At 48.0% G+C, this 26,098-nt stretch overlaps 2 protein-coding genes across 5 annotated transcripts in view; one reads left to right on the top strand and one right to left on the bottom strand.

Moving 5' to 3' along the window:
• The window catches only part of LOC110472974 (sodium- and chloride-dependent GABA transporter 1), a 36,318-nt gene extending 19,824 nt beyond the window's left edge, over positions 1-16,494 (top strand). The window contains exons 10-14 of the mRNA XM_021535179.3: positions 3,746-3,877; positions 4,601-4,703; positions 5,114-5,214; positions 5,980-6,147; positions 8,884-16,494. Of these exons, the coding sequence (XP_021390854.1) occupies positions 3,746-3,877; positions 4,601-4,703; positions 5,114-5,214; positions 5,980-6,147; positions 8,884-8,988 (609 nt within the window). The 3' untranslated portion in view covers positions 8,989-16,494. The remainder of the gene's footprint in view (positions 1-3,745; positions 3,878-4,600; positions 4,704-5,113; positions 5,215-5,979; positions 6,148-8,883) is intronic.
• A 1,429-nt stretch (positions 16,495-17,923) lies between these two features.
• IQSEC3 (IQ motif and Sec7 domain ArfGEF 3) overlaps positions 17,924-26,098 on the bottom strand; it is a 103,412-nt gene continuing 95,237 nt past the window's right edge. The window contains exon 14 of one of the 4 annotated variants that reach the window (XM_021535074.3): positions 17,924-24,174. In XM_021535074.3, coding sequence (XP_021390749.1) covers positions 23,737-24,174 — 438 coding nt within the window. In that variant the 3' untranslated portion in view covers positions 17,924-23,736. The remainder of the gene's footprint in view (positions 24,175-26,098) is intronic. The other 3 variants (XM_021535077.4, XM_021535076.3, XM_021535075.3) reach the window with 3 other exon arrangements.

Genomic DNA, 26,098 nt, shown 5'->3' with positions numbered 1-26,098 from the left:
GTGCAAAATGGATGCTCTTTTGAATTACAAGTAGTGTTCATAAACCCAAGCCTACTTCACAATCAGACTCAAACCTATTCTTGAAATGTCACACCTGGTTTCCAGGAAAATCTAATCAACCAAATCTAGTTTTCAATCATATCGCACTCTCATAAACACTTTATAAAGCTCATGAATGCATTACCATAGACATTATTTAGGAAAAAAATTTCAAATAATACCTGAATGCCCTGAAAGAAACTACATTTACAGAAAAAAATTATCTGCATGGATTATTCACTCAGTACTGGTAAATCGAGACATGACAATAAGCCCTCTAAGCACTCTGTGGAATTTATTTGCTGCATTTGCTTCTGAAATACCCTTTGAAATTCTCCACATCCCTTCTGACAGCCAGTTTCAGAGGTCAGGCAGTCTGTTGGGAGGCTATCATTGCCTGGAGGAAGAGGCTGGGGTGGGGGGGAAATGAAGCAACAAATGGAAAATAAACTTTTAAACAGCACAGCTAAATACATGTGAAGAAGCTTTCTGTCTGCATGCTGGAGCTCTGCTTCATTCAAACACATCAGCAACAGCATGGCAGCTTATGCATATAAACCAATGAACATAGGCTGCTAAAATGGCTGCAATTCCACGTGCGTTTTGAAGCATTCAGTTAAAAAAAACCCCAAAAACAGAGGTTTTCTACATGCTGATTACATATCCTTTGTGGCATTTGCAGATGGGGAGCAAGCATTTTTCATTTGGGTCAGCAGCCCAGTTCACGAGGCACAGCAGGGCCATAGGGCATTTCCTGCACCCCAGGGCAGCTGGGCTGAGACTGCTGCTTGTCACCGGCAGGGCACAGCTCTGTAGGCACAGCAGGGATGCCCTGGAGCCGAGCAAGGGAAGGGAGACTGGGCTGAGGTCTGTGTTTGTGATGCAGGTCCAGCCCTTTAGTGACAGTGGAGTCTCCTGCAGATGCAGCACAGCTCCATCTGCTCTTCCTGCCAGAGTGCTCTGCGGTTCCTTGAGTGGGATGAATGACCTGTACTGACAGACACGTCCCACCTGTGCCCCCACTCGTGTGCCTTGGTGTTTCCTCTGCTCTGATCCATCCAGGCTTCATCTCTCTCCCATCCAGACCCTCTTTCATAATATGCTTGTGCTTCCTTTTAATGTACCAGTTTCCAGGTCAGGTATTAATTGCTCAGGGGAGCTGGCAAGCCTTGTGACTGCCAGCCTGTGTCTGTCCCATGTGAGGCTGCCTAGCAGTGGTTGGTCATGAGGATTTCCAGCTGCCAGCAGTGCGACCACTCTCATGGCTCTCTGCTGCACATCTGGCAGCTGTGGTCAAACTCCCCACAGGTCCATGCATCGCAATAGGGTGCTCTGTGTGGCTGAGGAGGGAATAGCAATTGGGAGAAGGTGGAAGAGAGACACTCCTTCAGACAGAAGTGCCACACCTACATTGACTCCCAAACCCAGATTACTGGACCCAGCAGCTTGTGTAATGATTAGGCCCCTAAAGAGGAAAAGGAGCAAAAGAGAGAGGTTAATGGAAATAAAATGATTGGGAAAGAAATAATATCATGGGTTGAGGCATGAAGAAGAGAAGAATGTGTGCTAAAAATTGTTGCTGGAGAGGGTTGTTGGGAAAAGCAGAATTTTTTGGAGAGTGAACTGCAGTGGCAAGAACAGGAGTCACCAATTCTCAGCTCCTTGCCACTTTGAAAGCAGCATGCTTTCATCCAGGAGTCTTCATGTGCAAGCAGCCAGGGTTTGGTCTGTAAGCTGGGAAAAGTGAGCCCCATGCCAAGCACCTGCAGTCCCTGGGGCTGGAAAGGTAAGCCTCCTCCAGGCTGCATCCCCTATGAAGTCTGAGGCTGTCATGAGGCAATTTTCAGTAAATGGTATGAAGGTCATTGCCTGTTCCATGGCTAGAAAAAGCAATGTATGACCATTTGTTTCTCCACCTTATCTGTTACACAGAAGCTTAATTCTGATAGGAGACAAAGAAAATTCAACTCACTTTGTAGCCCTGTTCCTTACCACCCATCTCCCTGTTTTTCCCTCTGTGCATTCCCTGATTTTGATTGTTCTTCCTGCACCAAAGAGCTGTCAGCTATACTCCATCTAATTACCTAAGGCATAATTTTCTTTGCTCCTTTTCTGCTGCACACCACCCTCTGCCCACGACCAGGGCTGTTCCCTCACAAATGCATTTGCCTTTTTTGTCTCAGATCCCCCGGCCCTACCATGGCTCTGGCAGTACCTGGCCATGCATCCATGTGGAAGGAATAGTTTTCAGCAGTGTTTTTTCATGTCATGCCATCTCTTCACATGGTGGTGCCACCTCCGTTTTGACTCTTCCAGACAACGAGCCAGATGGGATGGGGCGAAGCGCTCACTGTCAATGACTACAAAGGCAGCTTAACCCATGTGTGAATGGCAAAAGATGCATTAGTGGCACTTGTGTCCAGCATAAAAAGCTTAGCTCATTAAAAATTCAAGTGTAAACAGTTGAGCTTTGACACTCTGGGAATACTGGCTTTCCATGTGGATATAAAACCCTGGGCATACACATCTCCCTTTGCCTTGCTCTGCCTCAGCAGTCAGCAGTGTGCAAGCTCTTCCACAATCCCTGCCCAGCCATAGCTTCAGGCACTCCATTTTTTTTCCACACATCTTCCCAACACTCTGCTGCTCTTTTTGGTCTGTGTACCTCTACCTTCACTCTAGGGTTTTTTGTTTTTTTTTCTTCTCAGAGCTGGGGAAGTCCCCAACATCGAAAAGTGATGAAACCACTTTCATTTTCATTGCACTTGCTGGTACATTTGCTTGGCATGACCAGGGAAGCCAGTTTGCTGCCCTCATAAATTCCCAGGTTGTTGCTAGAGGCAAGATGTGCTCTGTGAGAGGGTATGCTACCTGCAGTTTCTGGGACTGAGATATAAAAGTAAATATCACAGTTTATCAAAAGATAGGAGAGAAGAATGCACTTCACAAGGGCAGTCAAACTGCCCTTGTGCCAGAAGGCAGAACTAGTAGGAAAATTGGAAGGCAGCACTCATGGGGATTTTGTTATGTGTTATGGTGCAGACGACATTCTTATACAGCTCTGCACAAACCATCCAGGGATTTCCACCTCTAGAAAGGTGATGTGCTGTGAAGATGGGCTTTTGGTGTGCTACATGCATTTAATGTTGCTTGAAAAAGTGAAATGAAGTCAAGTACTGGGTAATCAGAGATGTTGTTATTTACATGCACATAAGAGTGGATAATACAGGTCCTTATTAAGCATTTTAGATCATTGAACAGCGCAAGTGCTGTTGCCACAGGCTGAGAAGAACACGAAGGTCCTGCAAGAAGAGTGATAAAGGACCTGCACATGTCCCAGCAGCAGCCAGGCACACAACTCTGGCACAGGGCCTAGCAGTGTGGGGAGCAGGGCAGTGATAGGGAGACCCTAGAGAGTCTGTGGGAAGAAAGAGGAGGCTTTCGATGAGAAGCAAAAGGAAGAGATTATCCGAGGTATTTTTAAGTATTTAACTTTGGTGCTCCTAGCTCCATCTATATTCAGTGGGGAGAGAAATGAATTTTCAGAAGGTAGTTCAGACCAACTTTGTGCAGAGATGACTCTTCTAGACTCTGCAGAGTCTATAAATCACTAAGGTTCTCAACATTGAAGTTGAATTTGTACAGGTTAAGTTACTTATATATATATATATATATACATATCCTGATTGTATGCCTTTTCCCATAGTTCTGCACTGTGGAAGGGTTCATTACAGCCCTGATGGATGAGTATCCTCAAGTCCTAAGAGCCAGGAAGAAGATCTTTATCGCAGTAGTCTGCTTCATCTCTTATCTCATTGGATTCTCCAACATCACCCAGGTACAGATTGTACAGGCTGTGCTTGTACCCCCATTCCTGACACCTTTCTGGCCACTTGGCATATCACAGCACCACCGAAGCTTTGGGAGAAGTGACAGCATTTCTCCTGTTCTGGATAAAGTGGTTTGTTCATCACTGCTACATCTCAAGTGACTTAGGATGCCTCCATAATTTTTAGCATCATCCTATTGTCAGTCTGGCCTGTTGTTCTGCTATTTGCAATAAGGACTCAAGCCAACAGAGCCCAAATTTAGGGAATACTTGCTTCAAAGAGTTAAGATAACACGAAGAAAACCTGTCTGTTGGGGGCTTGAACCTCTGGAGCTGAAGCCAAGGTTCACAGGAGGTGAGGTGAGGGCTGAGTGGTCTGGAGACCATTTGTGGAGCAGTGTGGGTTCATGAGGAGGCAAAACAAAACTCTGGGGAGGGGCAGAGCAGACTAACTTGACTCCTTCTAAAGCAGAGAAATCAAAGAGATCCTAGTGAATTTCCTTTCTCCTCACCTTGGGCTATGCCTGAACAGGCTGGCTGATTGTCTGCAAGAGCACATCAGTTTTGCTGTTGGGAGCCAAACTCCAGTGGAAACATTGCAACAGTGGCTCTACCGTCCAAGGAAATGGACATTAAACCAACAGACACGGACAGTAGCAATCCAAGCTGCTGGCTGATATTGTCGATCATCATCTATAACTGAACTCCTTGACCCTGTTTTTGTCTTTTTAGGGTGGCATTTATGTCTTCAAGCTGTTTGATTACTACTCAGCCAGTGGCATGTGTCTTCTTTTTCTTGTCTTCTTTGAGACCATCTCAATTTCTTGGTGTTATGGTAAGCACAAAACACCTTGTTCCTTTGTTTTCTCTGTGGGCATGGTGACATGCTGAAAAAGCATGAAAAAGCCAGTGAAGACAATGACAATTTTGCAGCCGAAAATAGCTTACATTGATAACTTCAGAAAATCAGGAGTGGAAGGCTGTCATCTCACTTCTCCAGGCCCTCACAAAGACCTCAGCACAGACTGGCAGATGCCCAGGGTCCTTCCCTTTGGGCCCTCAAGAGGACACCAGAAACATGGAAGCTGTTAGCATGAATTTGTGTCCCACTACCCCATCTGCTCCAGCTAATGCTTTTCATGCCACACTGTCACCCTCTTGCTGTGCCTGGCCTGTGCTTTCCATGAGAAGAGATGAAGACCGTGGTACAGAGATGGTTATTTTCAATACTCATTTCTTCTGTAGGTGTGAACAGGTTTTACAGGAACATTGAAGAAATGATTGGCTACAAGCCTTGCATCTGGTGGAAGATCTGCTGGGCCTTCTTCACACCTCTTGTCTGCCTGGTAAGACCTGGGGAATCCTATGTGTAAGAGCAGGTCTAGAAAGGCCTCTAGATGGGCTGTAAGGAAACATTCTGTTCTCAACCCAAGCACAGGTCTGCTGCAAGGGAGTCCCAGGCAGACTGGAGATGGGTAAAGTGATACAGGAACCCTTTTCACTCTGCCTGCTGGAAATAACCATAAAAAAGTTCTAGATGATTGCTTTTAATCTAAATAAGGCCATAGGGGATTTTTTTTCCCCCTGAGATGCGAGAACATAAGCGAAATAATGTAATGTTTTAAAAAGCTATTATTGGTTCTAGCTTTCAGCTACTCCAGCTTCAGCCTCTGACAAGCTTATGAAAACAAAAGCTACAGCAATTGCAGGATAACTGACTGCAGAGCAGTTTGGCCTTTGCAGGTTCCTGCCCTTCCAGCAGAAGTAGTGCAGGGAGTGGTGTGATATGAGGACTCCTGAGACCAGCTGTGAGGATGCTGTTTACTTGCCTAGGAACTGCTGTGGTGGCACTGCCTGTCCGAGTAGTCTAGAGAAGAAGGAAATATGGGGTATTCCAATTCCAGCTTTTTGGAAACTTAGGATATCTTATCCAGCTTAGGATAAGAAGAAATGATATGAAATTACCAGTTGGTGTGCTGAAAGAATCTAGACTAATGAAAAGAGCTGCTGGGTTCCTGTAAGGCTGTTGGGAGCTAAGAAGATAATGAAGGAAAGAATGGCAGGACCCCAATTTTGCACTTTCCCCTGCAATAGCTGGTGTTCTTTTCTAGGGTGTGTTCTTCTTTAGCGTGGTGGAAATGACCCCTCTGACACTGGGAAAATACGTCTATCCTGTGTGGGGACAAGGCATCGGTTGGCTCATGGCCCTGTCCTCCATGCTTCTGATTCCAGGGTACATGCTGTACTCTTTCTTCACCTCAACAGGAACTCTCCAGCAGGTAGGAACAGCTTCACCACCCTGCCCTCTGCTCAGGGTAAGCTCCTCCCTGAACCCAACCTGGACCAAGCAGACCCTGCTCTGACAAAGTTATCAGAGTGCAGTGGGTTGGTGCTACGGGAGCTCTGTGCACCGTCTCCCCAGGAGAGAGGAAGGGTTCAGATCAGTCCCAGTGCACTGAACAGCCTCCAGTGACACGGGCTCACTGGAGAGGAGCTGCCAGCACAGCTGAGCAGGACACATCTAACTCTGGGAGCTCAGCTGGGCTGTGGCTGGGCATGCAGATAGACCTTCAGATGGTCTACCCTTATGTCTGCTGTTCTTCAATGAGATTTGTGTGACCATCACCACAAAAATGTAGCCCTCCTCCCCTGACTCTTGTTTTGGCATGGTGTACTGGAGCCATGGAAGAGTTTGGGAAAAATCCTTGAGGTTTCTTGATCCAGAGAAATCCCAGCTCCTGACAATTCCTGGCTATGAGCATGTTTACTTGGCACTCCTCAGCAGGAAGATCATCACCTCCAAGCCTGAATCCTGAAATGTCTCAGGCTAGGTCTGCAAGCAGCAGAAACAAGCACAGGGGTGGATTGTCATGTGCCTTTCAGAGAACACTCAGTGACTGAGGTATTAGGAAGCAAGAAAGACCCACAATACCCACCACACTAGTCTTGTTTAAAACATTTTTTTTAGTAATTTGAGCAGGATTTTATGAAGCAGTGAATCTTGTGTCATACCCAGTACTTACTGTTAAGATTTTATCCACAGTGTTGACATTCAGTCTCGAGAGCACTGTGCCCCAAATCCCTGGCTCAGTGCTTACAGCTGTAAGAAGTCACCCCAAGAGTGTTGATTTATGGCTTTCCCAGCCCAGCTGGAACAGCAACCAGATGCCATCTAAATCACATGAGTTTATTTTCGAGATGCTGTATTTTTAACAAACCTTGACTCGAAGTTGTGGCGGGAATTACTGGGCTGAGGTCAGCTTCAGATTCTCTTCCTTTGAGGTGAAGTTGCAGGTGTATTTGAGTTTTCTTCCTCCCAGCATTCCATTTGGATGGACTCTGATGTGGGTGAACTGGGTGGGTTTAGGATCTCAAATCTGCTTTCAATTTTTGGTTTCTCATCGGAAGCTGGGTTTAGGTAGTTGTCCTTCCTGCAGGACTCGAGCCAGGGTGTTATGTCAAGCTGCTTCACTGATTTTGGGTTTAAAGCCAACTGAATTGCAACTGTAGGCCCTTTCTCAGACATTTATAGGGCTCCTTATTCACTCATAATGTAACTTGGAAAAGGGGAAAAGGGAAGCCTGAAAGTACAGGTATGGGTTCAACCCTTTGCCTAGTCCCAATCCTGCTTCACTGGAGATGGAAGAAAGCACATCACAGCATCTGGTGGAGCCCAAACTGGTCTGTGACCTCTCAGGAGTGGCTCGACTCCTTCTGACCAAAGGCTTGTGCCAATTATATCCATAGTCCTTCCAAAGTGCTGTGTATTCCTGTGCTGCCCCAGGGGCTTGGAGGGAAGATCCTGAATGTGTTTCCACCCCTCCCCTCAGCATCTTGTGCAAACCATCAGTACCAGCAAGCAGCATGAGTGGCTGATGTGCACCCTCCCAGTCTGACTCTTCTAACATTGCCCACAAACATCACGAGACCCAGACCCCCTCTCAATCATTCATAGACCTAGGAGGGAGCAGCAGATGGCAGCAGGAAGAAAGTAGGCTAATCTGTGTGTGCATGTGTTGGTATCGGAGAGACAGAGAGAATTTTTGGCCTCTTATATACACAGATCCTGGATTAATTTGTAATAGAGCTGGAGCTGGAGGGAAATTAGATGCCAATCCTGAATAAAGTGGTTTTGACAGACAGGAAAGATTACAAGTAATTTTGATCCTACTGAGCCTGAATGTTAGAGGGAAAAAAAATACAATAAATGGCAGAAGCAGTTCAGTGAACATTCAGGGAATTCACTCAGAAGCAGGCACTTCACTGGTATTGGAGGGTAGGAGTTTGTTTCCCTTTACTGGAAAGAGGTTCTACTTGTTTTAGTGATGTCTGTTCAGGTCAGGCTTAATCCTCCTCTGCATTCTCTTGTGCAGTGCACAGCATCAGTCCCTCCCTGACTGGCAATAGTGATTCATTCTTTTTCATCACTCCTGATGCTCAATCCACATGCCTCCAGTAATGATTGGCCCCTCCATATTTTCATGGGTTCTTGCTTCACTTTACTTGACTCTGCAATTTCCGTTTGATCAACTCAGGCTGACAGGAATTGCTGCTGTGCAAAGGTTTGTGCAGGTGGATGTTCTGACTGGCATCAAAGGCACAGACCTTAAAGGCACCTTGTTAACCTGCTGTAATTACTTAGTAGTGTTTTGTAATCAACCCTGATTGAAAAATAGGTCTACTCTGAAGCCTGTGGCATTGCAGCTCTCTCTTTTTCCTCCTTGCAGCTGGTCTTGCCTGGTAAGAGTTTGCCTCTTATCAGGATGTTCCCCATATTCCAGATAAAAGGAGGAGCTGCTGTGCTCTGTGCAGCATCAAAGCAAAGGTGACTTGCAGAGGGTTTTGGGGTACTACCAAATGCTGCTGGAGGAGTCACTCCATGCAGCATCCCCTTGCCCTGTAATGAGGGTCACCTCTGAGCCATGTGGTGAGGGTTCCAACCCTCACCATGCCCTGGCTGTCCCCCTGCTGCTGCCCCAGCCCTGGCTGACACTCTCTCCTTTCATTCCTGGCAGCGTTTGCAGCAGATGACGCAGCCCAGGCCAGAGGTGCATGCTCAGAACAATGGTCTCCAGCCGAAGACGTCCTTGAATGGGAGGATCTCAGATGATGCCGTGTAGGAGGAAAGACCAAACTCCTCGCTCTGCCCTGTAGTTGCTCAGTCCACATTGTCCCTCGAGCTCCTCTGGCACAGCTTGCTGTCCCTGGCTCTGCAGTGGCTTTCGATTGTCCAAGAGAGGACCCGGTGCAGGAACCTGTTTGTGGCTCTTCCTCCTGGCATGGCTGACCAAGGCCCTGGACAAGCTGCCACCAGGGCATTGTGTGGTGACCATCTTCATCCTTCAACATCCTGGTCCAGGCCCTCAAGGAGGAACAGCTGGTACCCACATCTTCCTCCTCCTGAGGAGAAGTGGTGTCTCTAGAGAGCTTTTACTGTTATCCACTTCTCTGTTTTACTTGCCTTTCCATGTGAAACTCCACAGAGCATCCCCCAGCACACAGCTGTGTTTCACCCCAGAGATTGCTATCACTAGGTTCAAATCCCAGATGACTGTTGATTGATGGAGCATAAACCACCAGCAAATACATAACTGGAGGGGATATGCAGAACAAAGGGTTCTAGTAGAGAACAAGGGATTCTAGTGAGAAGTCCTGCCTGTTGGTAGCTGTAGGACATCACCCAACACCTGGAGAAGGGCTGGGGAACAGTGTGTGCTGCTCACAGTGCCATGTTTCATTCCTGCACAGTCTCCAGACATGTTTGCTGCATCTATTGGGGCTGGCACTGTGAGCCAGGGCCCAGTGGAGCAGTCAACCTTTCTTTCCTGGAGCCTCCTACCCTCTGTAGTTGTGTGCAGTAGCCACAGCCTGACCCTAAAAAGCAGCTAAAAGGGTAAATGGAGGGCTCTTTGCTACAGGCTGTTCAAGTCTCCCACACTGACCACAACAAGCTTCATGCAGAGGCAAGGCTGTGTGATAAAGAGATTTTCCAGCACTGTGAAAATCTCCACCCAAGATAAAACATGGTAGTTCCTGCCAAGCATCCTCCCTGGCTGTGTCCCTGCATGGGAAACAATCAAACAGAACATGATGGCCATGGGTGGTTCAGTTTATACTTTTTTCAGGAAGTGGCCACTCCTAAATCCCAGCTGGTGGGAGGCAAGAATTCCTGAGGCAGTTGGCAGGATGTAGCCACTGTGCTTAAACCCACCCCTGTGAAACAGTGCTAACTTCCCTTGGGATGTGTCTGTTCAGCCAGATTGGTCACTGGCACATCCCAGCTCCCAACACATAAACCACAGAGGGCTTTGAGCTCTTGTAGATGGTGCTGGAGGAGTGTAACACCTTGGAGAAGGCTGAGAAATGTTTCAGAGCCATCCTTAAACAGCAGCATATTTCTTGGTAGGAAAGCTTTGTGGAAGGAGGTGGCTGATCATAGCGCCACATGTAGGTGTGATAGTGATGCTCCCAGTTGTGCCAGCCTCCCAGTGACACCACACAGAGATATCCTTGTACACAGAGTGTTTGATGAGCACACCTACTGTGACTTAGTGCTGATTAGTCTCTCCCTTCCCCTGGCACAGCATTGCCAGGTCTGCTGACACTCCCAGCTCTAGATCAGAATCAACAAATTCATAAATGAGCATTCAAGAAAAAATACGTCCCACCCATCTTTCCTACCAAAGAGTCTGGTCTCAGAAGTGACACACTGCAGTCCCCAGGCATCCTACTGCAGGTGACAGGTAAGTGATGAGCCTTTGCACAATTCTCTTGCTCTCCAATAGTAGTTGCTGCAGGTTGACCCTGTGCTGCTTGTCCCTGTGACACACCAGAGCATGAGGCCAACCTACTTTTCTGCCAATCTTCCAGCCTATGGATCAGGAACAGAAGGAAGAAAGTTTTCTGGTGAAAGCTTTGGGAGTGGGTCCCCTGCCAACTCATCGGTGCATCTTCAATTACTGTTGCTTCAGATGTGTAACCAATCTGTATTTGTAGATGTGATTCTCAGCAGTCATGGCTGCTGGGCATTACGCGCATGTTTTTGTGGTCCCCAACACCCTGAGCTGAGATCACACCCTGTCCCACCTGTAATTGTTACAGTGTTTGTGTCAAAAAAATTGCAGCTGTTAAATAGACATGAGGAAATGCTGAGTTGATAGGCTTAGTCTTGTAAAGCCAAAAGCCAAACACTGAAAGCTGCAATCATAGCACGTCACTATTAATCACAGCCAGTTACAGACATGTCATCTTTCCCTGTCCTTTAATTGTCTGTGCTACTGTATCTGAACATTTCTATTCCAATTTCACCTATTTTTATGAACCGGGGCAATAAGGAAGCCACTCTTTATAAACATATATTTCCTTAGAGAGGAACATCTGTGCACAAAAAATGTATTTAAGCTCTAAACTTTGCAGTAATTACCCTTACTAGAGACCTGCTTTTGCCTGTGCATCCAGGTCCCATATCATCCCTTCCCTCAAATGCAGACTGAGGGTTGCACAGGTGGGTGATGGGCAATGGACTCAATTTTTGAGTGAGGCCATAAAACCATGGAAGACTTTGTTTCTTCCAACTTTATTGGGCAGCTCAGGACTGAGGAAGAACAAATCAGTGTTAAGTGGTAATTTTTTTGTGTCTTGGCCAAAGAGCTTGATTGCTTGCAGAGCTGTTCAAAGGTTGTTTCTTCCATGGGAGTAGGGAAGGAAGGGTCCAGAAAACAAAATTCTTTCCCTGGTTGCCAAGGAAATCTCTAAACTCCCAATTCCTGTTTGCTAGGATTTTAGCTCCAGCATCTGACTTGTGGCCTTACCTGTGGCACATTGTTCCAGATGTAGCAGCAGGGGCTGCTCATAATAACAATATTTGATGAGCTTTAACAATTTGCTCAGTTTTCTGCTTGTGACCTCCTCCTTTGCTTTCTCCCTCCTGCCCTGCTCCTTTGTTTCTCTTGCCTCAGTCATTCCCTGTTATCATTTGTCAAGTGGAAATTATCTACCTCAGCTTTCTTCTTCCTGCTTTCTTAGTTCCGGTACTGTAAAATTGAAACTCTCCCTCCTTTCTCTTCTGCTTTCTATTCTTTCCTCATTTCTATCTATTATCACCAGCCTCTCTTCCCTGTTTCTCTCACGTGCTCTCCTTCCAACTTAGTGCTCCTTCCTGCATGCCTGTGGCTAAGCCTCACGTTGTGTGCATGCTCAGCACTTCTCCTGAAAGCTGGAGCTCAGGATCCCACAGAGAGCCCCACCTTTTCACAGGATCCAGTCCCTAAGAACCAATTTCCATCCCAATATCAAAATTATAATGAAATTCCAGGTATTTCTCTTCCTCTTTGCACCAGAAAATGCTGTGCCAAGGAATACTTTCTCCTGGTATTACTAGAAAGACATTTCAACCCACATTCCCCAAATGTGCACAAAGCTGTGCCTGTTCTGAAAGATTTTATGGCCTTTCCTGTTTTTTGCACTATGTTATTTCCACCATGAATATTTGGATCTGTGAAGTCTGGCATGCATAACCTTGTAGGTAGGAATTTGCCCTTAGTCAAGCTCTGTCTGATGGACTGATCCCCTTCTCCAGAATTGCAGACTCATCCCATCCTTAGTGCTAGAAGAACTTTCCCACCTCCCTGCACAGGTTTTCCATCTAAGGAGAAGTCAGGGGTGTTGATGGACCCCCTTAAGCTCATCCCACACCTCTGAAATGCCACTGTGGGCGGGTCTGTCAAAGCAGTCATATCTGTTAATTGACTGTAAGAGCTGCTTTTGTCCTGTTCCCAGGGTGCACCACATTTGCTGACCACCACTCTGCTCCTCATTCCTTCTGGCTCACCCAGAAGAGAGGATGCATAGCCAGGGTGTAGATTGCTCCCCTCTCCTCACTGCTGTAGTTCAGAAGGGGGTTGTTGTCCCCTGTGCCCAGCTACAGCTCTCCTGCCTTTTCTCTGTCCCCTCACCTCCCCAGCACCTGCCAGCCTCTCCCCCACACCATAGGCAGCAGCTTGAAATAATCCTTTATGAAATCTCTTAATTCTAAGAAGCTATTTAGGGACCTGTGTTCAAATCCCTCCCAAATCCTCTTTTTCCTGAGGCCTGCAAAATATAAAATATATGCCACTGCCCCCATCCTCTGCTGCAGCAGGGGGTGACACAGGCCATGGGAAAGGCAGGATTGTTCAGGCACTGCTCAAGAGCTGCTTCCCCTGGAGACCCAGGTGTGATCCTCTCCCCTGGGAGAGGGGAGCTCTTTCTGCTGCCATTCTAGCAGATGTGCTCCAACAGCTGGCAGCTGGTTATAAAAGACTTGTGCCATGTCCATGACAGGAAATGGTGCTGTGTGGCACTGGAAGGCTTTGGCTGGCCAGCCACTGTGCAGCTGGTAGTCTCTCCACAGTTCTATTAAATGGTGTGTTGAGAGTTGTGTTGTGCATCAGGGGTGCCCTTAAAGCTGGTGTCATTCTGGATGAGCAATTTGTCCTTATCCATTGCCTCTTCCAGGGGGCTTCTCTTGGGACAGGAGGATCCTGGTTGCATTTGGTGATGTTGGCTAAATGGGGATGGGGTCTGCATCACTCATGGGATATATCCACTGTGGTTTGGCTTGTACTGAGGGCTACCAGCTTTCACCAAGCACTGCCTGCCTTCCTCAGCAGCTGAGACCTTGAGGTGTAGTGCTCATCTCTGGGTGTCTGCTGGGCTGGAGGCCACATGGAGTGCCCATAAAACACAGCAGAGGATGGGGTGCATCCCACCATCCCCACTGCAGCCCTGCCTGAGGCAGCTGTGTGGGGCTCCTGACAAGTGTGTGTCCATCATCCCTGTGATGCTGTCAGTCGGGAAGTGTCCATGCCTGGAGATGCTCAGGAGAGGTTAGTGCTCCCCGTGCCGATACCTGACAGCCACGATGCTGATGAAGATGCCTCCTGACAGCCTGGCACGATGCCACTGTGCTGCCAAGAAAATGGCACCAGCTTTCACTGCGGCCCCAGGGACCAGCCACAGGCCCTCGTGGGGTGGCACACGTCCCTGCCACAGCTCTCAGGAACAAGCAGCGCTCACCCCCACAGCTGCAGCCCTGTGCAGAGTGGTCATGGAGGGATTTATCCTGGCCAGGCAAGGTGCTTCTGCTTCCAGATTAAAAAACAATTCATCAGGAAGGGACTTGTCTGAATCACTGCTGTAATGATATGGGGAGCAGGCTGGCCCCTGAGGGTCCCATAGCCAGAACACAGGGGCAGGTAGACTGCTGGGGGGCACTGCTGCCTGATCACAGCATCTCCCACAAGCCCAGGACCCACTGGCAGAGCAGGGCATGGTGGTACAGATGGATGTTTTTCTCCCTTTGAAGGCTGCTCAGCTTGGAAAAGATTCTTGGCCAGTTTGAATTGCATCATGCTGTTCAGGAAAATACAAATATCCCTGCACTGACCCCACAAAGAAAAGCACCCGCTAGTTTTGTGCTGACGCTGCTGACCCAGATCCAGAAAAAAACTGCTCCATATCTTTCCAGATAAAAGGTTCTATCATGTAAACTCATCCCTTGCCATCCATCCAAAGAGCACTGCCCTGCTCAGTGGCTCCAGAGTCCCTTACACAGACCTGGGGGTACATCAGCCCCCCGATTGGCCCCAGGGTGACAAGGGCAGGACATGGTGGCACCTGTGCCCCCTGTCTCGGCACACAGGCAGTGCCATCTCCCTGCCCTGCTCTCTGCCCATCCTCAGGGAGCCCATGTGCCTTTTGGACACAATTTGCTCCTGTCTGAGTGCTCCTGCCACACTCTTTTCTGCGCATCCCCCTCCAGCACATGCCAGAGCTGACTGACACGCCTCTAAAAATAACTCCCTAGGTATGAAGGAGGGCAAGAGAAGGAGGGGGATGACCGTGCCTGGTTGCAGAGAGACAACATTCCCGTTTGCTCGTCCCTACCCTCCGGATGGTGCTGCAATGTCCTGGCCAAGCAGCTGCTCTGGGTTGCTGCCTGCCCAGCCCTTGACACAAATGCTTTGCTGTGTTTTTGAAGCACATTTGGTCCTGCAGGGGGGAGAGAGAGCCGACATCTCTGTCCCCTCTCCTCACTTACTGAAAATGAAGGGAGTTATAATCCAAGATTCTTATTTTAAAGCGGCTTTTCAGCTCTGTGAGGGGAACTGCAGCGTGATGCTCCTGCGGGAGGTGGTGACAGAGCAGCTGTCACAGCCCCAGTCACCGCAACTGCTTGGGCGTTGGCAGCCGAGGCTCAGTGGCACTAGGGTGCTCCAGGCTGTGGAAGTGGCTCTGGTAGCAGCACTTCTGCAGGGAGAGCGAGTGTGTGTGCAGGGGCCTCTGCAAGCCCAGGGTACAGGGGATATCCCACCAAGGCACTCACCTTGGCACCAGGGAGTGCATCCAAGCTCTAGATGCCACCGTCAGGTTGCACTGATGGATTTACAGGGGTTTCCAGATGTCTTGAGATCTGAAAAGATGCTTTTTCCCAAAGAAAGGGCTCTTCCTTTGGGAATGGAGGGCAGGTCTATGTTACCAGCACTGTTTAAATGGGAGCTATCTGGGTGGGCAGCACAGCCATGGTGAGAGATTTGGCAGCCCAGCCCCCTCTGACAGCATCCCAGCCATTGCCTGGGGATTATGTGCACCCAGCCACGTGGGACTGCCCCATCTCTGGCAGCACTATAGACCCCAGGATGACTCTCCAGCTGTGGGGACTCCTCTGTGAGGCAGAGCCTCGGGACCTGACTGAGATCAGCTGCTACTGATCCTCTGTGGCCGCATCTGCTCTTGGGATGCCTGCCAAATTGCACCAGCCCAAAGCATCCTGCAGCCCTTGGAAAGCTTTTGTCCCACACTGCCAGCAGTGTCTCCATTGTAGAAATACACTGATCTTTCTTCTTTTGTATTTAACTCTCCTTCTTCTCACTGCATGCATGACAGACCTGTGTAAAATGGTAGCAAACTGCTGTTTTTCTCACTGGTATCTCTGCAGCCTTTGCCTCTGCTAATTATTATAGCCGTGCCTCTTCTAGGGCAAGCTGACAGATGGCTGGGGTTTTATCTTTGAACAAGCTATTTAAATAGGGCTCTGGCTTTTCCCTTGCACATTTCTTTCCTGGCTGCATGTCCTGAGCTGCTGGATGGGTTGTCCTTTTCACTAGGAATGACAGAAGCTGTGAGATGAGGCTGAAGGCTGAGGTCAGATCCCAGGAGATGGGTTCTTTCCTTTCCTTTTAGAAAGGGAAGATCATTCTCCCCTGCTTCATGTGGCTCATAGAGTGCTGTCATTTGGATTAGGATGAGAATAATGTTGATAACACCCTGATGTTTTAGTTATTGCTAAGTGATATTTACCCTAAATTAAGGGTCCCATTCTCTGCAAGTGAGGAGAGGTACAAGAAGCTGGGAGGGAGCGTGGCCAGAACAGCTGACCTGAATGGGCCAAAGGGATATTCCGTACCATAGCATTTCATGTCCCATACATAAACTGGGGGGAGCTGGCTGGGAGCTGCTGATCATTGCTAGGGGATGGGCTGGGCATTGGTCGGTAGGTGGTGAACAACTGCACTGTGCACCTTTCCCTCATTTTCATTATTATTATTATTGTTGTTGTTGTTGTTATTAAACAATTCTTATCTCAAGCTGTAGGTTTTACCTTTTTCTGATCTCATCCCTATTCCACCAAGGGCGGAAGGGGAAGAGAGTGAGCAGCTGCAAGGTACTTAGCTGCTGGCTGGGATTAATCCACAAGATAAAGAAAATGTACTAAAAAGTCAAGCCTTCCATAATGGGAGGGAATAGAAAGGTGTACATATGATATCAGGACAGGGGTATATCACTCTAAATGTTTTTTACTCCTACAGCCTTGGTTGTACACTGTGGAAGAAGATTCTTCTGTTCCCTGTGTTGTTTTTTGTTTGTTATTTTAAATGAACTTGATATTGTTTGGGACACCCTACCCTTAATGAGGAGGAAGGATTAGGAAGACAGGATTCTTGTTTCCAAAAAATTCATTGATAACTGTGCCACACTGTAAGATCCCTAGGCTGGAGTATGGATGCTGTATAAAATTTGCTCCAGCCCTACATACCTAAGAACATTCCCAGCTCATGGATTTAAGATAGAAAACATAGTTTAAGACAGAAAACAGCTCCTGAGCCAGCTTTTAACCTCAGTTGCATTCATTAGCTGCAGAAAAGTTGCTTCAAGACCCACCATGTATGACAGAGCTCCTAAACTGGTTAAATCCCACAGCCCTGATAACCATGCATCATCATCCTTGAGACACCTGCTTATTTTCAGCCTCCTTTTCCAGGTCAGGCAGGTGCATGTGCATCACTCCAGGTTGTTGAATTAAGGATTTGGGCAGTGACTTTACAGAGGGGCACCTCTTCTCCAGCAGCTGGTGAAGACAAGAAGCCTCAGTCTGTGGGGAAGGATGGAGCCTGACTCTGATCAGCTGTGCCCCAGGCACCCCTTTTCAGCACAATCTTCCCAGAGTACCCCAGATGAGATGTATAGGGACCCATAATGACCTTCACACAACAGTGACACTGCAGGCACATGGCAGCTCTGGGTCTGTGGTGACCTTCCTGCCACCACACTCCTGGAGGACTCCCCTCTCTCTGCAGGTATTGGCATGGGTCTCTGACACCTGAAACAGCACCTTCAAAGCAGGATGCAGGAGGCTGTGAAGTGCTGAGTTCAGTCGTGAGTCTGCATTTTGCTTGACAAACATGGATAGAGCCCACTTACAGCAAAGCATTTGAGGAATGTGCTTAATTAAAGGTCCATCTGAAAAGTTTCAGAGAAAAATTGCATCTCAAGATTCTCTGTGGAAAAGAATGGTGTATTTTGATCAATTCAACCACACTGTGTGTCAGTTATTGCACATAATGGATGCTGTATAGATATTACAGGGTACGGATGCACTGTGAAAATTGTGTTATTTGCTTTTTGGGTTGTAATCCTTTATATCAGCACTACCTACAGATGTCTACATAGCATCCTTCCCAGAGACACTTGCCATCTTCCAATTAATAATAGTACCTGTACATTGGAGCAAGTGAGGAGTATTTCACATATAGACAATCTGGTTTTATTGCTTTCATCTTTACTTTACAGCCAGGTCTGTGATCTGAACATCAGCCAGGAACTTTAATAATCTTCTCTTTCAAAATATCTTAGAAAATGCCTGTTTGGGATGGGCTGATTTGTAATATATCCATGGCACACAAAAACATAAATGGAAGCCACTGAATCCCTGGGAAATAGCCTGTCTGTTTCTGGGGGGGTTTATACTCCCGAGTATTTCATTGTGGGCCTAGGGATCCAAGGGATTCTTTGAAACCAGCAAAGGATTTGCAGCCTATAGACAGGGTTTTTTTTGGCATGTGCAATCTGAATCCAGCATCTATTGGATCCAGCTGCAGAGATGTAGCTTGCCTTCCCCCACTCATTGCAGAGAGCTCACTTTGTGTGCATGTGCTTGATTCTCTCTCAAAGGTCAGTTTCATTAACCTTGGGGTTATGCTTTGTGTAAATATGCACTTATATCTGATCTGCACAGGAAATGTAATTTTCCTTACGTGTCTCCCATCCAAATGTTCACCAAGCCTGACCCTGCGTGGCTGGTGAGATGTGCTGTGATGATGATGCTGTGGCCAGCAGAGCTGTCCTGCTCAGGCACTACATGGTGCTTATGCCTCACAGTTTTGTCCAGCACGTTCTGTAGAGGTGCCCACATGCTCTCTGAGTGTAGTCCAGTGTGTTGGCAGGTGGTGTGAGCACTACCCCATGGTATGTGCTGCTCTCTGGTGCACAGGTTCCTGTGTGGCCACACATCCTGCAGCGTACAGGCAGCAGCGATTGCTCTGCAAGGGCCTCCCTCCCCAGAGGTGCAGCCTGCACAGCCGAGAGCATCCAGCGAGATGGACAGCAATGAGCTGTGCCACAGGAGGGCTCTGCCTTTCCCCTCACCGTCTTCCTCTCCACCTCCTTGCAGGGGTGAATTTCACAGTTAAGTTGCCACCTCCTGAACAAGTTTATTGCTTCCTGTTTTCCTCTGGATCTGATCCTCAGAGAGCCTGAGCACTGAGCTAGCTCCTGCTGCTTTCACAAGAAAGCAGCAGTAGCCGGAGCAGGCTGCCCCTGAGGCCAGCAGGAGTCCAGGATGCTCAGCTCTCCCGGGAGCACCCCTTGGTGCATGGTTGTGCGCCTGCGCACGCTGCTGGAGCCCAGGGATGCCCAGGGTGGGGGCTGAGGCAATGAAGACATTGGAACACAAGTGACATTATCTCAATATAATTTCTAAAACTCTATTGATTGAACAGATAAAATACCTCTGATCTATTTTTGTTATTTTTGTTACAAAATATTAGCCGTTTGGACTCTTTGCTAGGTGTGACCACACCACTTTTCCCAAAGGAAGCTTTTGTTGATGATATTTACAGCAGGAGACAGGTACAGACAAACAGGTGCTTTCAAAAGCTTACGCATAGGTAACACTTCTGTTATTAGATTTTTAAAAAGACATATTCAGATGGGGTTGTGACTAGTGTTGAAGAGCTGGGTGACATCAAAGCTGCTGTCCCAGGCATGGCTGCGAACGAGAGGGCAGGACAAGGACAGCTCTAGCTCACAAAACACTGCCGGCAGTCCCTGGAGCCTACACTAGCACAGTGAGGCAGCTGGTGGAGTGGGACACGGGGGGAGTTTGCTCAGCAACTTGCATTTCAAAGCAGAGACTCTGCCAAGCAGCAGCATCCTTGGTTTAGGGCTCAGATTGGTTTTGGAAACCTCTGAAACATGCACACATAGTTGCAGGTTGAGCCTCCTGAGAAACAGGTAGCAAAACTCAAACCCTTTTGGCTTGGAGGCCCTCAAATGCATCCAAATCTGGTGGTACCTTTCAGTATGAGTATTGATGAAATTCGAGTTGTGGACCATACCCTCACCTTTCATCTACAGGAAGGAGAGAAAATGTGAACAGCGGGATGCTTTGAAAGCCTTGTGAAAGCACTAAGTGTTGCTAACCCAGCAGCCAAGACTATGGCATTAAAAATTACTATGGCAGCAGAAAAGCTCTGCATTAAAACCAAATTGTTTTCAAGGCTCAATTCTCCCATCACATTTTCCCATTCCTTTGCTTCAAGTGCAAAGAGATTCATTTCACTGAGCCTGCACCAGCATGAACAAGCATCAGTATAGAGCCTGATGTAACACAGCTCAGTCTCTCCTATCGTTCAGCAAAGCCACCTTCTCATTCGGCCACTGACTACCCAACACTCACTGCAGAACACTAGGTTTCTGTTTTCTCTCTCCCCCTTGCTCCTTTTTAATATAGAAGGTCATGAAATTGGCAGCAAAAAGACACTGGTTTGTTTGGGTTGAGCTAATCCCTGCAGCAGCTCCCTGCCTGACTCCTCCACCTGAAAGATTGTGCTAGGTTCATTATCAGAATCCCTGCTGTCAAGAGCTGGTGATTTTTCTTTGGGCTGGTCCCTCCAGGTGGGCTGTGGTACACATTCTGTCCTTCATTAGGTTGTCGCTGAGATGCCCTTCTAGCCTGCTCCCTGTCAGTCTGTGTGCAAGGGTATCTGCTCACAGCTGTCAGTCTGTGTGTCTTGCTGGCATGTGGGAGGACTGCATGAGCAGACAATACAATAGATCAGACGAGGTGCAGATATGTTTTAAAGTGCTTGTCATCCTTCAAGACCAACCTTCAAAGAAAAAAAATAATAAAGTCTGTATTTTGAAGTGAAGTCCGAAGGGCTCGGCTCCACAGTGGATTTTTGACCAACCTTTTCCATGACAACCTGGAACAGAGTAGGTATGTGCCTCTCCAGCTAAACCAAACAGCAGATGTGGTAGCCAGCAGGCTAGAAGACAACAAGAGCTATCTACATTTGCTTCTCTGTCCAAAGCTCAAGGCCAGCAGTATCCTTTGCAAGGTCAGGGAAACAGAAACAGCTTGCCCTGAGAGAATATTTTGCCTCAGGTACCTCAGCACTTCAGTTCACTCACTTCTGCCCTTCATCCAGCATGGAGAAGGGAGTCTCAAGCAGTTTCCTTATTTCCTCTTTAGACCCTTGTAGCTCTCCCAATCAATTATTAAAGCAGCAAACATCTTGTGTAGGAACTAAATAGGCATTGTTATAAATATTTTATCTAAAAAAATTCTTTCCTCACGTATCTTAAAATTTTTTGCTGTTGTCATTTTGTGTTAAATGTCAAGTAAAATCTAATTTATTTATTTTAACACACACTCAGAGCTTTGTTGGCTCACTGCACTCTGGAAAAAAACCCCAAACTAGTACTGCTATTCCTATCAGACAGTGAAATAAGTACTGGGAAGGGAGAACAGTGCCAGTGCTTCCTGGACACCCATTCCACTGCAGCAGTGATCAAAAACATCAGCAGCTACACACTGCATGACTGAAAATGGCAGATGCCACACATGCTTCTTGGGAAGCTATGGGCAGCTCAGATGAGGTTCTGGCTGCTGTGAGGCAGCAGGGTGTCACCTTGAAGGAAGTCAGCAGCAGACCAGCCCAGCTGTGCCTCACAGCTGGCTGGGGGGTGAGGGTCTGAGCCCTGGACAGGGGTGAGGACCTCTCCCAGCACCCAGTTCAGGATGCGGAGCACCCAGACTGCCCTGGGGGGCTGGCTAGGAGTAAGCTTCTCTGGTCTGGAGGGAGACTAGGCTTCTATTCAGGGTTTTCTTACAATCTTTTCTGTCATCTGCTTCTGCAGTCTTCCCTGAGGCTCTGCCTGTGGGCTCCCAGTCAGTACATTTGCTATTGCAGATAGAAGTAGCAGCCTGGCTTCCAGCTAAGCAAACAAGTCAGATCTCTTGGCACTGCTGGGTCCATGGGTCATGCTCAGACAGAGGGGGACCTGGAAGTGAGTAGGCTCCTGCCCTGGAAGGCTGGATAAGTGCAGGAGACCCATCACTCCAGCCCCTGTCTTTTTCCCTAACTCCAGCTGGGCTTCTGCCCAGGTCACATTTATGAACTCTTTCCCTGAACATTCCAGCACAGCCATCAAGCATCCAGGGGAGCCAAACCTGTCCCTGATGCATTGTGGCTTTTGTCACTGGCAATGGCCCCAGAGATCAGCACACTGGCACAATCCCCAAGGAAATTGCTGTGTGGTTTTTACCCCACAAGGTTCAAAAAAGTTTTCTGCATCTGTCTTTGCTGTCCCCTTTTTCCTGACATTTTGCACATCTCCACCACTGTCAACAACTGCTGCCATTCCTTACCCTACCACTACATCATCAGCACCCAGTGCTCATGTCTCAGCCTTGCACAGGAAGGAAGAGCATTTCTGTCTTTTCCTCATAAAATAAAAATAAAGGCCCTAAAAGGCATTCTGTCCTATTTTAGAATCCTAAAGTTGATCTTCTTAAACCTCGAAGGGAGCTAGAATGAGTGAGACCAAAGCCTTTAAGCTAATTAATACCTTCCCCTCCCTACTGCACAAAGAGATTTTTTTTCTAAAAATATATCCAGAGCCCATTTTTAATGCTGTCTTCCTTCACATCAATGTCCCAAATAAAGCAGAGGATCTGAGCTGTCATCTCTATCTCAGGATCTGCCCCTCCTCTCACTTTGAAGCTTGGGATAGAGAGGGAGAGAAAAGAGGCCTTGGAGTCTGGTATCTGGGTAGCTTTCCTATAGGAAGGGCTGATGGAAATAAGAATATAGGGGTAAGAGATACAGGCAAGAAATACAGAGGGGACTTCACATGAGTGGTCTCCAAAAGAAGTTCCTTCCCTCTTCCTTCCCTTGGGTAGAAGAGCCCAAGTGAATGGAATACCCACCCTAAAAGGTGAACATAACACTCAGCTTTGCTTTCAGAATACAGAAATGCACCTGGGCAGGAAACACAAAACCAGCCAGAAGAAGGAAAGCAGAGGTGAGTATGTTTTAGAGAAGACAATCTCCTGTGTATGTATGTGTGTGTGTGTGTGTTGAGGTGGGAGGGCACCTCTTGGTGCTGTCTCTTTGGAAAAGTACACATCCATTCCAGGAAGATCCCTGGATGAAACCCTCCCTTCAGCTCCCTCAGAACTGCTTGGTGTTTCCTTAGTAAGCATGCGCATACATACGCTACCATACAGTGTATTTACATGTGGTGAGGTCTGCTAGGTCTCATCAGAGCTCTCTGGCACAATGCTCCAACATAACAGAAAAAGTTTTGGTGTTCAGTGAGGCCATCTTTGTGTACTTGTACTGCAGCTTAGGACAGTCTCTCCTCCTCTCAAGCTCTCTTCCAGTCGTGCACTCCTTCATTTGGAGCCGGCTGCTGCAAGGATAATACTTGGAGAGCGATGAGGATGCAGCGTGGCAAGTGGTGCAAGTTCTCACTCCAGCTTAGCAGGTGGCAGTGATAGTGGCAGGGCAAACTCCACCCCCAGGAATGCCCCAAGGTATGGCACAGGTGAGTCCATTTCTCTGTGAGGCTGGCAAAATTTCAGGGTGGGTACAAACCTATGGCCAGATAAATGCAAGGCAGGAAAGGAAGCTGAGGAGTAGGAAATGGAAGACACGGTGCCTAGAAAGCAGCAGGTCATCAAGAGGAACAGGGCAGCAAAGTGCTACATGGGGACGACACGAGCGCAGAAGCCAGCTGGGCTGGCAGGTTGTGAGGATGTGTGAGCATGTAGGTTGGCAGTTTCTAGAGATGGCTCCTCACAAATAGCATCATCTTGAGGGTAGACAAGGGTAAGAGTTAGGTCAGTTGGATTTTTTTTTCTTTTGTTGTTGTTTTACTAAAAAATAAATCACAAACTAGATCTCTATAGGCAGAAAGGATCCCTGGGAGGTGGTGGGGAAGGGAAGCGAGGAAGTCTGTGCTGTTTGGTGCTGGTGGTATGGCTACACGAGGCTGCGTGAGCCACTGGAATACCTGCGCCTCTGAAGCAGCGAGCTGGGGGGGCAATACTGGTGGGGGTGGTTGTAGGGAGGGGGTGGAGGTGGCAGGGGGGGCTGATGGACCAGCTTCATGGGGGTCCCAGGGAGCCCACTGCCCACACCCCGCCAGGGGCTGGAGGTGCAGGCGTCGGAGGTGACGTAGCGTGTCAGAGTCTGGTTGAGGGCCGGCTCCATCCGAGCGAGGCACGGCTTGTCCAAGACAATGACTTTGACAATCTGCTGGCACTGTACAAGTGTCCCCGCCGAGGCGGGGTGTGAGGGCGCCAGTGCTGTCTCCAGCTGCTCCCTTGGCATGTTAAGACGCATGCTGGGCTGCATTCCACTCTCGGGCCCCAGGGCGGAGTTGTGCTGGTACGTTTGAAGCCTGTTGTGAATTGACACCTAGTTTAGAAACAGCCAAAGAAGCATTAAATGTTACAAGACTTTTCCCATCCGCTGCTCTGGCTGCCCTGAACCCCCCCCACCAAACGACCTCACATGCATTCGTCCCTCCCTCCCTCAAAAAACCAGAATAGGCATGACCCTGGCTGCACAGTCCCCCTCAGCAGCCCCTTTGTCCACATCCAGCCTAAGTGTCCCTGTCCTTTACATCAGGTCAAAGGCAGCAGAGCCGGCGTTCCCAAATGCAATGCAACTTGGATTATCCAAACAGCACAGGGAACACAAATCAATTCTCAGAGTGGAAGTGTCCGTGAGTTCTCATGGAAATGAACAGACCTCGAGGTCATGACTTTGTCCCCAGCAAAAAGAAGAGGGGGACCAAACCACAAGGTTTCAGATAATCGAGGCTATATGTTTCAGCAAAATGATAGCAGCTGAATCTGAGATAGAGAGTGACAGAGAAACCCAAGCCTTTCCCAGTTCCCTGCCTTTCTAAGTAGGAAGGTACACCACATGACTGGCTAATCTGTTTACAAAGGAAAAAGCAGAAACCTGACACAGTCTAGCATAAGGCAGCTCCCTCTGATCCATTTGATGGTTTGTCAGTGAAAGGAAATGATTTTCAAAAAATAAAAAGAAACAAAAAATGCCCATCTATCTCATACAATGATAAAAGAAATTCATGATGAAATGGCAGCAGATTAGATAATCTCAGAGAAATGGAAATGCTCCTCTACTGGCAGAGAAATACTCGGTCAGCTGAAAGCAGGAGGGGAGGCCAGAGGTCATCAGGGTTTCCACATCAAGATGCTTATAATGGAATCAAATAAGGGAGCTCGCTGAGACCAGTCTGAAAAGGACGAACTGGCCTGGACAGGAGGTCTCTAGCAGGAGAAGTGCAGCATTTGAGAAGTGCAGCTTCTCAAATGATGATGGATGAGGTTATAGTTCCTCCTGGCAAGGGCATGGGCTGATGGAGACCCCAAACCAGAGCTAAGTTGCTGGCTTAAAACAGCATGTCAGTCAAGTGACAAACCCTGGGGAGGAAACAAGTGCTCGCAGGTTGGCATGGAACTTCCAGCCAGGCAGGGTACAGGTGGGACAGTGGGGCTGCCCTGAGGGTCTGGCAGAGTCAGCAGCTGGGAAGGAGAAGCTGTGAAGTGACCAAGCTCCCCACCGTGCTGGAACAAGGATGAGCTGTCTGTCCCTATCCAGATATGGATGTTGGTCAGACTCACTGCACAGCAGGACATAATAGTGTGTCAGTATTTATACAGGTGATGGAACATCCCAGAGGAAAAACTGTTTGCTGGGCCATGAAGTGCCAATGACATTAGGATACATGGAAGCCATTCTACACGGGGAGACACTTCTCCCAACAGGAATAGGAAACTGGCTGGCAGAGGCACCTTTCCCAGAAGGGGTATCTGCAGCGAAATAGGGTGCTCTCCAGGGAAAAGAAGCAGCACCTACTCCCCACATAGAAGCTGAATTCTTTAAGTGAATATATATTGACAAGAGGGGAAAGAACTACCCTGGAAAAGGAAAGGTTCAGGACAATGGAAATATTTCAGATAGAGCGAGAGTAGGAAGTAGTTGATAAGATTTTAGCGTGAAGATTGCCTTTTCCTGTTTCCTCACAGGCAGTGAGAGTATAGGTATATGTGAAGAAACAGGCAAAGAAAGATGTACACAGGACAGCCAAGCTCCCTCCCTAGGAAGGTGAAGCTCTAAGGAAAGTCTGGTGTACAAAGGCCATGCTTAATCCCCTTCAGCGGGATGGAGAGACAGAGCTGCAGAGATAGTGCAGGAAAGCTGGGCTGTGGGGAATTTGCATGTGATGCTGCATGGAGTTAGCATGTCAGGGAAGTCCTTGGTGGGGTTTTCAGTCTCCCCAGAAGCAGTGGGGTGGGTTAGTCTACAG

Source organism: Lonchura striata, chromosome 1A (assembly GCF_050655825.1).
Source record: "Lonchura striata isolate lonStrDom1 chromosome 1A, ASM5065582v1, whole genome shotgun sequence".
NCBI classification, from domain to species: domain Eukaryota; kingdom Metazoa; phylum Chordata; class Aves; order Passeriformes; family Estrildidae; genus Lonchura; species Lonchura striata.
Note: the sequence above shows the minus strand (reverse complement) of the source record. Positions and strands in the feature narration are given on the sequence as shown.